The sequence below is a fragment of the Carettochelys insculpta genome, chromosome 17 (assembly GCF_033958435.1).
Source record: "Carettochelys insculpta isolate YL-2023 chromosome 17, ASM3395843v1, whole genome shotgun sequence".
NCBI lineage: Eukaryota > Metazoa > Chordata > Testudines > Carettochelyidae > Carettochelys > Carettochelys insculpta.
The window spans coordinates 17,745,720-17,759,272 of NC_134153.1; the positions used below are offsets into that span (position 1 = coordinate 17,745,720).

General features: G+C 41.7%; 1 protein-coding gene across 1 annotated transcript in view; it reads left to right on the plus strand.

The window, feature by feature from the left end:
• Positions 1 to 13,553, plus strand: part of ATP9A (ATPase phospholipid transporting 9A (putative)) — a 116,630-nt gene that overhangs the window by 18,727 nt on the left and 84,350 nt on the right. The window contains exons 2-3 of the mRNA XM_075011621.1: positions 5,575 to 5,719; positions 7,816 to 7,929. Of these exons, the coding sequence (XP_074867722.1) occupies positions 5,575 to 5,719; positions 7,816 to 7,929 (259 nt within the window). The remainder of the gene's footprint in view (positions 1 to 5,574; positions 5,720 to 7,815; positions 7,930 to 13,553) is intronic.

Here is a 13,553-nt window from a genome sequence, read left to right on the forward strand (position 1 = left end):
GAAAACCGCTATCATGTCACCCCTCAATCTTCTCTTTTCCAAACTAAACAAGCCCAATTCTTTCAGCCTTTCTTCATAGGCCACATTCTCTAGACCTTTAATCATTCTTGTCGCTCTTTTCTGGACCCTCTCTGATTTCTCCACATCTTCCTTGATCTGCAGGGCCCAGAACTGGACACAATACTCCAGCTGAGGCCTAACCAGAGCAGAGTAGAGCAGAAGAATGACTTCTCGTGTCTTGTTCACAACACACCTGTTAATGCATCCCAGAAGCATGTTTGCTTTTTTTGCAACAGCATCACACTGTTGACTCATATTTAGTTTGTGGTCCACTATAACCCCTAGATCCCTTTCTGCTGTAGTCATTGCTAGACAGTCTCTCCCCATTATGGATGTGTGAAACTGATTGTTCCTTCCCAAGTGGAGCACTTTGCATTTGTCCTTATTAAACTTCATCCTGTTTACCTCAGACCATTTCTTCAATTTATCCAGATCATTTTGAATTATGACCCTATCCTCCAAAGCAGTTGCAACCCCTCCCAGCTTGGTATCACCTACAAACTTAATAAGCGTACTTTCTATCCCAACATCTCAATCGTTGATGAAGATATTGAACAGAACCAGTCCTAACACAGACCCCTGCGGGACCCCACTTGTTATACTTTTCCACCAGGATTGAGAACCATTAAGAACTACTCTCTGAGTATGGTTATCCAGCCAGTTATGCACCCACCTTATAGTAGCCTCATCTAAATTGTGTTTGCCTAGTTTTTTGATAAGAATATCATGTGAGACCGTATCAAATGCTTTACTGAAGTCTAGGTATACCACATATACCACTTCTCCCCTATCCACAAGGCTCATTATCTTATCAAAGAAAGCTACCAGATTAGTTTGACATGATTTGTTCTTTACAAATCCATGCTGGCTGTTCCCTATCACCTTACCACTTTCCAAGTGCTTGCAGATGATTTCTTTAATTACTTGCTTCATTATCTTTCCTGGCACAGAAGTTAAGATGACTAGTCTGTAGCTTCCTGGGTTATTCTTATTCCCCTTTTTATAGATGTGCACTATATTTGCCCTTTTCCAGTCTTCTGGAATCTCTCCTGTCTCCCATGATTTTCCAAAGATGATAGATAAAGGCTCAGATATCTCCTTTATCAGCTTCTTGAGTATTCTAGGATGCATTTCATCAGGCCCTGGTGACATGCAGACATCTAATTTTTCCAAGTGATTTTTAACTTGTTCTTTTTTTATTTCAACTTCTAACCCTACCTCTTTCCCACTAGCATTCACTATGTTGGGCATGTCAAGTTGTGTCATGAGAAGTGCCACATAGTTGTAACTGATTTGTGGATAATAGCGTGAGGATTACTGAGGTACATTGAAAGTGTAATGGTGCTGGTAACCCACATAGATTTGGCTTTGGGATAGGGTACTGCTTACCTTGGACTAATGGAACATGCAATGAATCATTCCCAGACATGCAGGTTTAAAAAGATGTAATTAGTTATTTGCTGGGGAGGAAGTGGGAGAACGTATTCTGCAGGATGCCTATGGAATTCCAAATGATCACCTAATCAGCAGTGGATTAGAAGAATTGTTCTGTGCTAATCAGGAGCTGGAACAGAGAGAGCTGTACAAGTTTAGAGCCTGATCAGGAAGGACTAGTTCCTGCGGGGGATAGGTGGGGGGCAGGGGGAAAGAGGTGCAGGGAGAGCCACCCAGAGGAGCATGGAGGGGGCATGGAAGCCCCTTGTTTGGCAATTAAACTTTTGGTGCACCCCCCGCCCAAGTGCTACCATGAGTCACCTATGTTAGGAATTATGTGCAAAAGGTGCATTGGTTTCATAGAACGTAAGTACTGCAGAAGTGACTGTTTCAGCCGTTGCTTTTTCTGTGCAGAATGTAGGTAACCCTCCTATTATCAATGGGATTCACTTGAGTAATTCGGCAAATATGTGTTTTATGGTGTGGCAGTCAAAGGGGTGATGTCACTCCTATTGATTGTGTGTCACAGTGACAAAGTACAGACTGATATTGCTCACGTTTTTTGGGAGTGAGGCGGAGGGTCCTACAAAAGTAGATTTCAACTGCCTGAAACCATTTTAGGGCAATTGAAAGTGAAATTTGTTTTTCTGAAATTACAGCTGCAGTAACAGACATTGATCTGTGCTGCCAGTACTGGGCCTATACTAGATCTTTTTGTGAGGATTGTAAACAGTACAGAGGCCAGATTCCTCCCCATATGTAAACTGCAGGGCGTGGCAGCTGCCGGTAGTTCAGAATGAGAAAACATGCCAATCAACAAATGGCCATGTAAGAGGGAGGTCATGAGCGGTTTCAGGTATCTATGCAGAAGAAAACTTAATATTGCCAATACAAAGATGTAAAAATCAAACCAGGCTCCCAAAATCTTGAGTGCCTTAAAATCACCAGGTTTTTAAAAGGAATGATAAAGGGGTTCTTTTAATTTGCCTTCAGGTTTCTGAGCCTTATGGGAATGCTCAGGTCTTTTCCGTCTGTAGGCTGCAACCAGCAGGGCTAAAACTTAGGTTAAAAAAAATGAGATTTTCATGTAATATGACCTTTTGGGAATCTCGTGGCTTTAAGAAAAACATTGAATAACAGGAGAGTTGGTGACGCTGAGTACTTTCAGGCATTATGAATATAGATTTCTGTCAGTTGATGTCCTAACATGCCTTGGAGGAAATTAATATGTGTATAGTATAAATCTGAAAAATGACATATATTCAATTTTCTGATTCTGGCAAAGGTATCTCTTTAGAATTCATTGACTGCAGCTACTGCAAGATCAGCCCATGGTCTCCTTATTAGTCCTGATAGGAATAAAGTGGTGGATACCCTTGTTTTGTAACAGAGCTGTAGCCATGTTAGTCTGTATCTTCACAAAACAAAAGAAGCAGTCAAGTAGCACTTAAAATACTAACAAAATAACTTATTAGGTGATGAGCTTTTGTGGGACAGCCCCACTTCTTCAGCTCTGAAAATTGGTGAAGGTAAACTGACATGATGAAAATATAACAGAGAGATAGAAAAAAATGAAATGAAAACTGACAAATCAGCAGCATCAAACAGAAGGAAGGGAGCAAAGGGTGGGGAAGAGGAAGAAGAAAATTACTTACTGTAAGTGTCATTAAATTAAGAGACTTGCCTGAGATCGCTATGAATGTCAGAGATGGGGAAGCTGTCTTTGTAATGAGCAAGGTAATTGCTATCTCTATTTAAACCTAGCTGCAAGGTGTCAAATTTGAGAATAAGCGCCAGTTCAGATGTTTCCCTTTATAATCTGGTGTTAGTCTCTCTATTTTAGGACACAGATTTTCAGGTCTTTAATACTATTGCCTGCTCAGCTGAAATGCTCACTGGCAGGTTTATGTGTATTCAGATTCCTAATATCTGATTTGTGTCTTTTCATTCTTTGGCAAAGTTATTGTCCAGTCTGTCCAATAAACAGAGGGGCATGTTGTGTAAGTACAGGTTGAACGTCTGGCGCCCTTGGGACTGGACTAGTGCTGGACGAGAGAATTTGGTAGACCTCAGGAGGTCAATATTGTCTAGCACATTACCAACACCTCCACTGCTTACTGGGCTCTGAAGACTTTCAGGAGTAAATTACTGCTAAATAACAGCACAGAACACAGAGCCAGGACTAGTGAATATTAATAAACTTTATGGAACCCCAGGAAACTTGACCATACCCATGGTAAGCAGTTATTTAGCTAAGTAAAATCATGCTGAATTATGGATGTTGCTGGGTGGGAGAGTGCTAGACTAGAGAAGTTCAACCTGTAGGTGATATAAAAACATCCTCCACATACCAGAGAAGTAGCTGTGTTAGCCTGTATCTTCAAGAACAACAAGAAGTGCTGTGGTACCTTGTAGACTAACAGATATTTTGGAGCATAAGCTTTCGTGGGCAAAGACCCACTTTGTCAAATGCCTGAGACAGGATTCATGCATCTGACAAAGAGGGTCTTTGCCCACAAAAGTTTATGCTCCAAAATATCTGTTAGTCTATAAGGTGCCACAGGACTTCTTGTCATCCTCCAAATCGTGTAGCTTGGTTAGTATTTTGTAGGCAAAATTCCAAATATGTCTGCAGTACTGTAAGGGGTATTGTGTAGTCACAGTATCAGTTTTACCCAAGTTATTTATGCTGACATTTATGGCTTACAGTATTTCCCTCAGTGGTTTTTGTTAAAGAACAGGGGAGATGTTGCAATGCCTTAATATGAGCCCCAGAAAAGGGGAAAAAGTAGATTAATGGGCTACAGCTGGAAATATATATTTATTTATTCTTGGCTAATTTAAAGTTGGTGATGGAAGGGGAGAAGCTTCCATGGCGCACAGAATGCCATCTGTATAGAAAATCAAAACATGGTGGGCTTCCAATTCTGATGGTTTTGTAGGAAATAAAAATATTAATTCATACTTTTTTTTTAGCCAAATACTTGGTTATGACACACATTAAAGGGGCACCAAATAAATTGTGTATTTTCTTTGACTATTTTGTAACTTCCATTAAAAGTATCAACTAAGGTTCCTGTAATCTTAAGGGAAAGGAGAGAGTCTGTATCTTTTTCAGATTGATTGCTTAGAGCATTTAGCAGATTTACATTCTGTTGCTTCCCATCCATAGTCAGTTCATTCCCCCTTTTGTTCACGTGGGTCTTCACACAGCACGCACGAAGTAGAACAACAACAAGCAACAACGTTTTAGCAAAGTCTAGTCAGAGCAATTTTATGTCCCTCAGGCCTAGACCCTGCAATTGGATGAGTGCAGAGAGAGCCCCTGCTATTCTGTATTTCCTTAGTTCCAGAAACTTGTTTTGACAGAAGAGAACAAAACAAAAGTGGAAGCTTTCTTTGCTGTGTTAGTTCCTTATATCCAAGGCTGCATTAAGCTGTTATCTCTTCATGGTAGAATGTGAGGCGCCAATCAGGGAATGATGGAGAAAATGAATTTCAAATTAGAATTTTTCAGATGTTTCCAATCTAGTCTTGGAAGAGAGAACCTGACTTGAGTGACATTATCGCTCAATGTTTGTTTCCTCTCATTTGAAAAGGGAATAGTAAGGCATGCCCACCTACCATTCAGCAATGTTAAAGTGGGTTAACTGGTTAGTGTCCACACAGTGCTTTGAACTTAGAATCCATCATAAAAATGCTGCATTCAAAGTAATGCAATTTATATAGGATCTTATCGCTTGCCCAGGGAACTGTTTCAATTAATGGGCGTTGGCTACACGTTAGTGCCTGAAGTGTTCCAGGTGCTTTGCAGCTCAATCTCCACTTCAGTGAGTTTATAATCTAAATTGACAGTGAACAGATAGAAGATGACATGTGATTTGAACAAGAAGAAAACTCAGTGTGCATCTGTAGGTTTTTATGGGCTTGTTTAGCGCTTTGCTGAGAGGCAACGGGTGAGGCGGAGTCAGTGTTCAATAAGCTTTCTGGAAGAATTGTGGGTGGCTTTGTTACATGAGGACAGGGGATGTCAGCTGGATTTTGGAGACTTTTAAAAAATTAGATCTGTTCTCCCAACAGGTGTTGTGAGTGTGTGAGATGCTGCGGAAGAAGAGAGCCAAGGCCTCGTACGGTTTGGCTTGGCCATCCAGAAAAAAGAGACCAGCGATACCCTCGCAATGTGATCAACAATCAGAAATACAACTTTTTTACATTTCTTCCTGGGGTATGTATGCTCATTTTACTTCATGTCTCCCAATTCCTACCACCTCCCTCATTTTCAGTGATTTTTTTTTTACGCTGTAGTGCAGGGGTCAGCAACCTTTCTGAGGCAGAGTGCCAAAATTTAACTTTTTGACCTCTGTGTATGGGCCAAGTGCCGGTGATACTTGTTAAAGTCACTAATAGTCCTACTTACAACAGCTTCATTAATAAATAAATAAAGATGCAGAGCTTTGCTGTTTAGGTGGTGGTTGATAGCATTAGATGGTCTTTTGTTAATCCACTGGTGGTGTGGTTTTGAGCAACCTCTCAGCTACATGGGGACAGAGGGGTGGGGCTGAGCGTCATGTGCTGATGAAAATTGGCTCGTGTGCTGTGGGTTGCTGACTCCTGCTATAGTGAATGCAGCATCTTAATTTAGCGGAAGGAGCTGACATTCTGCTCTGACATGGTGGTTAGGAGTATGCTTCACATTCCTCACCTAAATGCAGGATCATGTGGGGCAGCCATCATGGGGGCGGGGAATGGGGCAGGGTAAAACAGAAGTTCCTAGTTACAGTACTGCCTAAACTTCACTCTGTGTTGGAAGCAAAATTAACTAGCAGTTTGCATAGTTGCAGAATAGTTTCCATACAGATCTCATGCTGCTATGTCTATGGGTAAAATTCACTCTGTGCAAAGCCCATAGGATTTAAGGGCAGACCTGAATCTGCGCCAGTCACATGGATGGATTGCACTGCATACCTTCTGACAATGAAACTGAAGCTCATATGCTGGACTGGCAACCAGAACACCATGTAACAGCTACAGAGGTGCTCTTGGTCTGCTGAATCATGCATGCCCATGCAGTCAATCAGTTGTATTGGCAGCCTATTCAGGGTTTCTTTCCAAAATTGATGGGCACAGCAGACATGTCCTTGTGAGGTTGTTGTGCCTGCGTCTGGTGACTATACATCGACTATTGAGTAGCGTCCACCCTGTGTCTTAAGCAAGCTCATGGAGAAACTGGGATACCACTCATCAGATCACAGTTGCTGCTTACTAGGTTACCTGGCAGGCTTATTTCTTTTGGCCTGTGGATAAGTTATCTCAGAGTTGCACTTGAGGAGCTGATCGGACGACATATTCATCAGATTTGACCATGTCCACTCCTAACATCATATAATGGTTTTCTCAAATCTGTTTACTTATAATCCTTCAGTGAAGAGTTCCTGTGACTCTGCTTGAGTGCGTCTTTGAATCTTTGATACTGGTGTGGCTGGTTAGGCACTTAAGTCACGTGATAGATTTTCTGTTCTCTGATTGATTGATCCCACCTTTATAAACAAGAGAATTTCCTAAGGAAATAATGCATCTCTGAAGATATTCTGTGGAGGGAACATCTTGGGGAGAGCTAAATAGCAGGTGGTAAGCAGATTGGGGGAATTTTTGGACATCACCTTGTTGCCCACCTGTGGACCGTGTTTTGTTATGGTTCCTTGCTGCCTGGCATGGGTTCTTGTTGGCTTCAGTGCCTCCTTTAAAATGCAGCAGGGCAACTAGCCTTCATCCTTAGCAGCATCTGTTTTATATTCCATTGCCAGGCTTCCCTCTGACTACATAGTCAGAGCGATGCCTGGCCAGATCCTGTGGTTTTAGCTCATGTCATAGTCTCTGTCACCAGATTAAAAAGCAAAACCACCCCGTGATGAAACAGAATTCTGACTGGTGGTGCTTCCACGTGCAAAGAACAGAATAGCTACTTTCAAACCCAGTTCAAGTTAAAATTGTATTTGAATAATATATTTAGGAGACTTTTTTTCCAGGCAAAACAGTGTTGGGTAAGTGTCCACTAACTATTATTCCTGTCATTTTTCTGAGTGGTACTTGTCAAAAGTTTAAAGTGAAATCCATATACATGTGTGCAGAATCTGCTACATTTGTGTGCATGCCATAGTCACTCAGATGACCCTTTGGAATATATTTCCTGCACTACTTTGCTACCATTACTTAAGATTTAGACATGATGGGAGCGAGCAGAAGTGAACGTCTCTTATCTCTAGTTCAGTATGCATAACTCTGAGATCTCCATTAACCTGTCCCCTCCTCTCTCTTTTGTAGGTGCTGTTTAACCAGTTCAAATACTTCTTTAATCTTTACTTCTTGCTTCTGGCCTGCTCTCAGTTCGTCCCCGAAATGAGGCTTGGTGCACTCTACACGTATTGGGTTCCCTTGGTAGGTAAACTATGGTTTGTTTGTTGAATAATGTTTCAGTGTTTGAGTACAAAATGTCCTTTGTTTTCTTATCTCGCCGATCCAAGTAATTCTGTGTCTCACAGGGTTTTTTGGCAGCTTATTTTTTGAAGTCTGCCCTCTAAATGTTCTGAGTGTAAATGCTTGTTCTTGCTTTTAAATTAATTTTGTAAGGGTTTGACATTAACATATGATAGAACTGCTACTTAGACTCTCTTCATCTGAGTTAATAGGGGCAGAATTCTTTGCCTCTTACACAGCTGCCACTAGCCATATCCATCACTGGGGCAAGTGGCCCATTTCTACACTTAGAAAAAGCGAGAGAATAAGTGGAGAGCACAGTAAGTGTCTTCTGGGCCTTTGTGAGCATTGATAAAAGCTGCTAAGCTAAATGTGAAAAAGGAGGGTATGAACTGGGGTGTTTTGCACAGGCACAGCATTCCAGAAGAGGGCTTGAAGTCAGTGGGAGTTCACAAAAACTTGCCAGCTGAAGCAAAGGGCAGTTTTTAAAATGACCTTAATACACACACATCTCATAGAACTGAAAGGGACCTCGCAAGGTCATCAAGTCCAGTCCCCTGCCGTCTTGGCAGGACCAATGCCATCCCTGACAGATTTTTTTTTTTCTTTTATTTGTCCCAAACCTCTTGGCCTCCTCGAGGATTGAACTCATAACCCTGGTTTAGCAGGCTAATGCTCAAACCACTGAAAATGACCACATGTGCAATGAAAGCAAATCATGCAGTCCCACCAAATATTTTAGCTTAGAACCACTGGAAGGGTCAACAGTCTGATTTTTAAAAGAGTAAATTTTTAGTTTCACAAAATACACATGTATATGTTACATTTTATTTACAGTAGGGTCTCAACGTTTGCGAGCCTGAGGTTCGCAAATTCCGGTATTTGCGAGCAGCTGCTAGCGGCCGTTTCCCTGAGGCTCCGGGGCAGAGAGTGCTGGCAGCCGCCGCTTCCACCACAGCTCGGGGCAAAGAGTGCCGGCAGCCACCGCGTCCATCAGAGCACAGGGCAGAGAGCGCTGGCAGCTGCTGCGTCCACCGGAGCTCAGGACGGAGAGTGCCAGCAGCCGCTGCTTCCACCGGAGCTCCTACTAGGGAGCACCGGCAGCTGCCGCTTCCACCGGAGCTCCGACTAGGGAGCGCCGGCAGCCACCGCTTCCCCGGGGCTTCAGAGAGGAACACCAGCAGCCGGGTTTCAGGTGGGACCGGCTGCCATTTAGTACTGTATTTGTGAAATTCAGCATTCATGAGGGTTTCAACGCAGAACCCTCGTGAATATTGAGACCCTAATATATTCCTATTCGTTCAGAGCACAGATGCTTTCCCTTGAATTCCCCACGTCCCCACCGCACTCACCCACTCTTTCTTTCTTTTTTCTTTCTCACTCTGTCTCCTTTCTTTCACTCACTCACTCCCTTACTTACATACTTACTTATTGGTCTTTTCCAGGCATATATTTCACTTGAGGTTGGAAAAAGTCAGAAAGCCAACTTCACTGCCCTTTTTGGGAAGGGATGGTAACTATTTGAAATGGATTTTTCCATCTCTTGTTGAAATTGTTAGGCAGGTCTCTTGGTGCAGCCACAAGATTTCCATGTGCCTTCATTTCAGTCTCAAATCTGCTGGAAGTGGTGAATAACTCCCTTATTGCAGAGTTCCTTAATATTTTCTGTCTAGCTCTTTTCTCCCTGCCCCGTATCTCTTCGTGTGCATAGGAACCAGGTCCCCTTTCTGCTACCAGCTTCCTCAGAGGAACTTTGCTGCTTTCCCATTGAGTTCCATTAGTTTAGTGCAGCAAGGTAGGGACTGCCTGCACTGCAGGTGGCGGTAGCGGGGAGCCACATGGAGGAGGAGGAGGCAGCTTCGGTCTGGAGAAAGAGTAGTGGGGGGAGCAGCAGCAACGCACTGGAACACGACTGCTCATTTGAGGTAGCGTGGTGGGGAGCAGCTTGGGGCTGACTGTGAGGTTTAAGCCAGGGGACAAGGAGGGAGCAGCTTGGGGCTGAGTGGGGTTTAGTGATCCCTGCAGGAGCTGCTGATTAAACATTTCCACTCTAAGAAGCCAGAATTTTATTCCTACCTTATTTCTGTCAACTAGTTTTAAATCATGACGGGACTTTGTCCTATGCAAATTAGTTCTAAGACATTTTGTTCAAACACTTTTGAAGAGAAGAACCGTAGCTACTGACTCTGTCTCCACACTTTTAACTTTTTTCAAAATATTCTAAGGAAGAGAGGCACAGGGTGTCTGTCCTCAGAGGAGTTGGCCTCGTTTATTCCTATTGTGTCAATTCAGCTTTTCCAAAGTGTTCTCGGTTGGAATAAGGGTCCAAGTTCTGTAATTTTGGGAATCATCTTAGCACCTGTTCAAACATATGTGCACAGTACTAGTCTTCATCTTCTTTCCCGGGACAGGATTCCTTTTTAACAATACATTAAAATATTAGGGTTCTGTTTGGTCTTTATTCCTTCTAAACATCTAGATGACATGCCCTCGGGTCCAAAGCTTTGTTACATTTTAAACCCTCACAGTCATCTATTTGAAATCACATTTTCTAAATGTATTCCACCTTTAGCTGTAAATAGGTTTGGTAGAATTAAGTTACGTATAAATGATGAGTAATATGGATGCTTTCAGTTTTTATCAGTTATCCATTTGTGTTTACAGCTGTGCAAAACTGAGTTAAGCATTTAAACAATTTTTCCCAGTTGTGGTAAATTAAGGGATCAATGAGGGTGCCAGATAATGATGGTTTAATGGCAATAGAGTTTGAGATTCAAAAAGTTAAAGGTTTATAATTAACAAATTGTCATTACATGCACAAATTCAAACATTCTCAAGCATTATTTTTCTTAATTTGACTGCGTATAGGTTTGTGTTGTCAATGGACTTTTCTTGGTTTGTGTGTGCAGGCTAAAAATATTTATCATTTTAAAAACAGTTCTTCAAAGCCTATATGTAGGCTATAAACTAGAATGGAATTCTGAGGAAGCCGTTAATTTCATATCTCTCTGTGGTTTGTCACCTTTTCACTTCCTACAGGAGAACCAGAGATATACAAGGAGTTGACCCCGCAACATCCTCAACTCCTTTCACAGTTCACAAAAAGGCCAGTTGTAATACCAGTTCTGCTAGTGGGAAGGAGATTGGAGACAGAGCCGTGCTGTAGTGGCCCTGGAGCAGTGCTGCTGGGCACTAGAAATCAGTCTCTCTCCCCCTGCATTCTCAGGGTTACATAACTCCACCATAGCTCCCAGAGAGGTTCCTCCCATCGACCTCCCTCAGTGAGGGTGGCCAGGTAAGTCGATCATAAATAAGTGATTCCAGCTACACAATTGCCATAGCTGGAATTGTGTATCTATGATCAACTTTGAGGTCTAGCATGGACCCAGCTTGAATTTCTGAAGATGGATGGGAGGAGGTTTCTCCTGGACCAAGTTTCTTAAAAAGCCAAATTTCAATTCTTTTGGGAAAGATTTCCATGAATAAAAACAGATTAAGAAGTTGAAATCTAAGCCCACAAGTTTTCATTCTGACACCACTTTATGCTCTGTTCCAGAAAACAATTAAATGAATACTCAGTAAAGTAACAGCAACGAAGGGTCCTGTGGCACCTTAGAGACTAACAGAAAAGTTTTGAGCATGAGCTTTCGTGAGCACAGACTCACTTCATCAGATGCTGGTCTTGGAAATCTGCAGGGCCAGGTATAAATAAGCCAGAGCAAGGGTGGGGATTGCTCTGGCTTATTTATACCTGGCCCTGCAGATTTCCAAGACCAGCATCTGATGAAGTGAGTCTGTGCTCACGAAAGCTCATGCTCAAAACTTTTCTGTTAGTCTGTAAGGTGCCACAGGACCCTTCGTTGCTGTTACAGATCCAGACTAACACGGCTACCCCTCCGATACTTGATCAGTAAGGTAACGTGGCATTCAGTCATGCCACTGCCCACTGTGATCTCATTAAAGCGCACAAGTTAAGCAGGGTTAGGTAATACCAGTAATTATAAGGGATGCTAAAGAAAAACTGAGATTTTGCAAGAATTTGGTTTTCTAATTTAGTGAGATGGCACTTTTCCTTTGGAGAAGGAATGGGGAGCTGATCTATTGTTTCAGCATTATGCTAAGGCGTAAGCTAATTGAACGATACTAAGAATAATTAATGGGTACAAGCAGCAAATACAATTTCTATTCACTGTCCAGAAATATTCTGGAAGTCATGGGTATTTGTGAACCTATTGACCAAACTACACCATTTTTGCAAAAATTATCATCACACGGACTATTTACATTGAAAGTACAATTCAAATTATTCATCCCTTATTTGCCTATTTAAAGAGAACACCATCAGGGAGCTCATATAATTCCATTTATGATACCCTTGGATACAGGCATTCTGTGCTAACCAATCATGTGCTTCTTGTAGTCCAAAGAAAACATTAGCAAATGACACGCCTTATAGTTCATATGCAAACCTGTTTAGCAACATGCTAATTAGAACAATCAGAAAAATGAGGGACAATATACAAATTATTTATGATCTGCCAAAAAAGGTTACAATATAATGAACATTATTTGTCATGAACAACTGGAGGAACTCTACTAGAATGCCACTGTGCTACTGAAAGTAAAGTCTTCCAGATGAGATATAAAAGCTGGTTTTGATATAGTCTTCACTCCCCAAAAGTACAGCGGCATCTATCCTAACATGTTTTCAATATGGATAATTTGTGATCTGGTTCCTGAATTTCTCAGATCATTAACTGGAGGTGTTATTTGCACTTCTTTTTCCTATGATAGTATTCAGCAGTGCTGATGATGTTCCAAGGGTGATTTTAGGTCACCCCAAGCAATGGCTGCATGTTATTGGAAAACTTAACTGCACATTGGGAAAAAACCCAAGGAATAAGAGTGCAATGTAGTTACTCTTCAGTTTCCCATTTTGATTTCAACTCATCAAAAACAAATAGTAAAAGGCAACATATTTAAAGAAAATCACCAGGGCTAGATACTTCCAGGTTTTGAGTAAACACACTAGTAAATGAATAAACTTGAGCTAAAATTGCTCAAGTACATTTCATCTCCAGTATACACAAACTAAAAATAGTGAAATTATCATTTAAAGCAACCTAACACCTATATCCACATCAGATCACTCATTTTACTGCCCAAGCACATTGACTGTTCGGCTCCAGATGAATAGTACATTCAACTCTCATTTCTAGCCAATCATGCTGCTTTCATCCAGCTCTGCTTATATGCACAACCCACACTCTGACCTCAGATTTTCAGGTATGCCATCTGTGGATACTTGTGTGCTGGTAAAGGCTAGATTGGATTATTGGTACAGGAAAAGCTGTTCACATTTTCCCCCCTTTAGGCTGGATGGGTGGCATTGTGAAAGTCTGAATAAGAACTAAAAATGAGTTTGTTCTGGAGCGGTAAGGTACATTTTCACTGCAGTTGGAAGGTGTTAATTTAGGCTTAATGGTGTTTGACAAGGCATGTAACTTCACCTTGCTGTGATATTTTAGCCAGCAATTCCCTTGATTTAGGTCAAATGTGCTTAAATGAATTTCTTTTCAACCCTG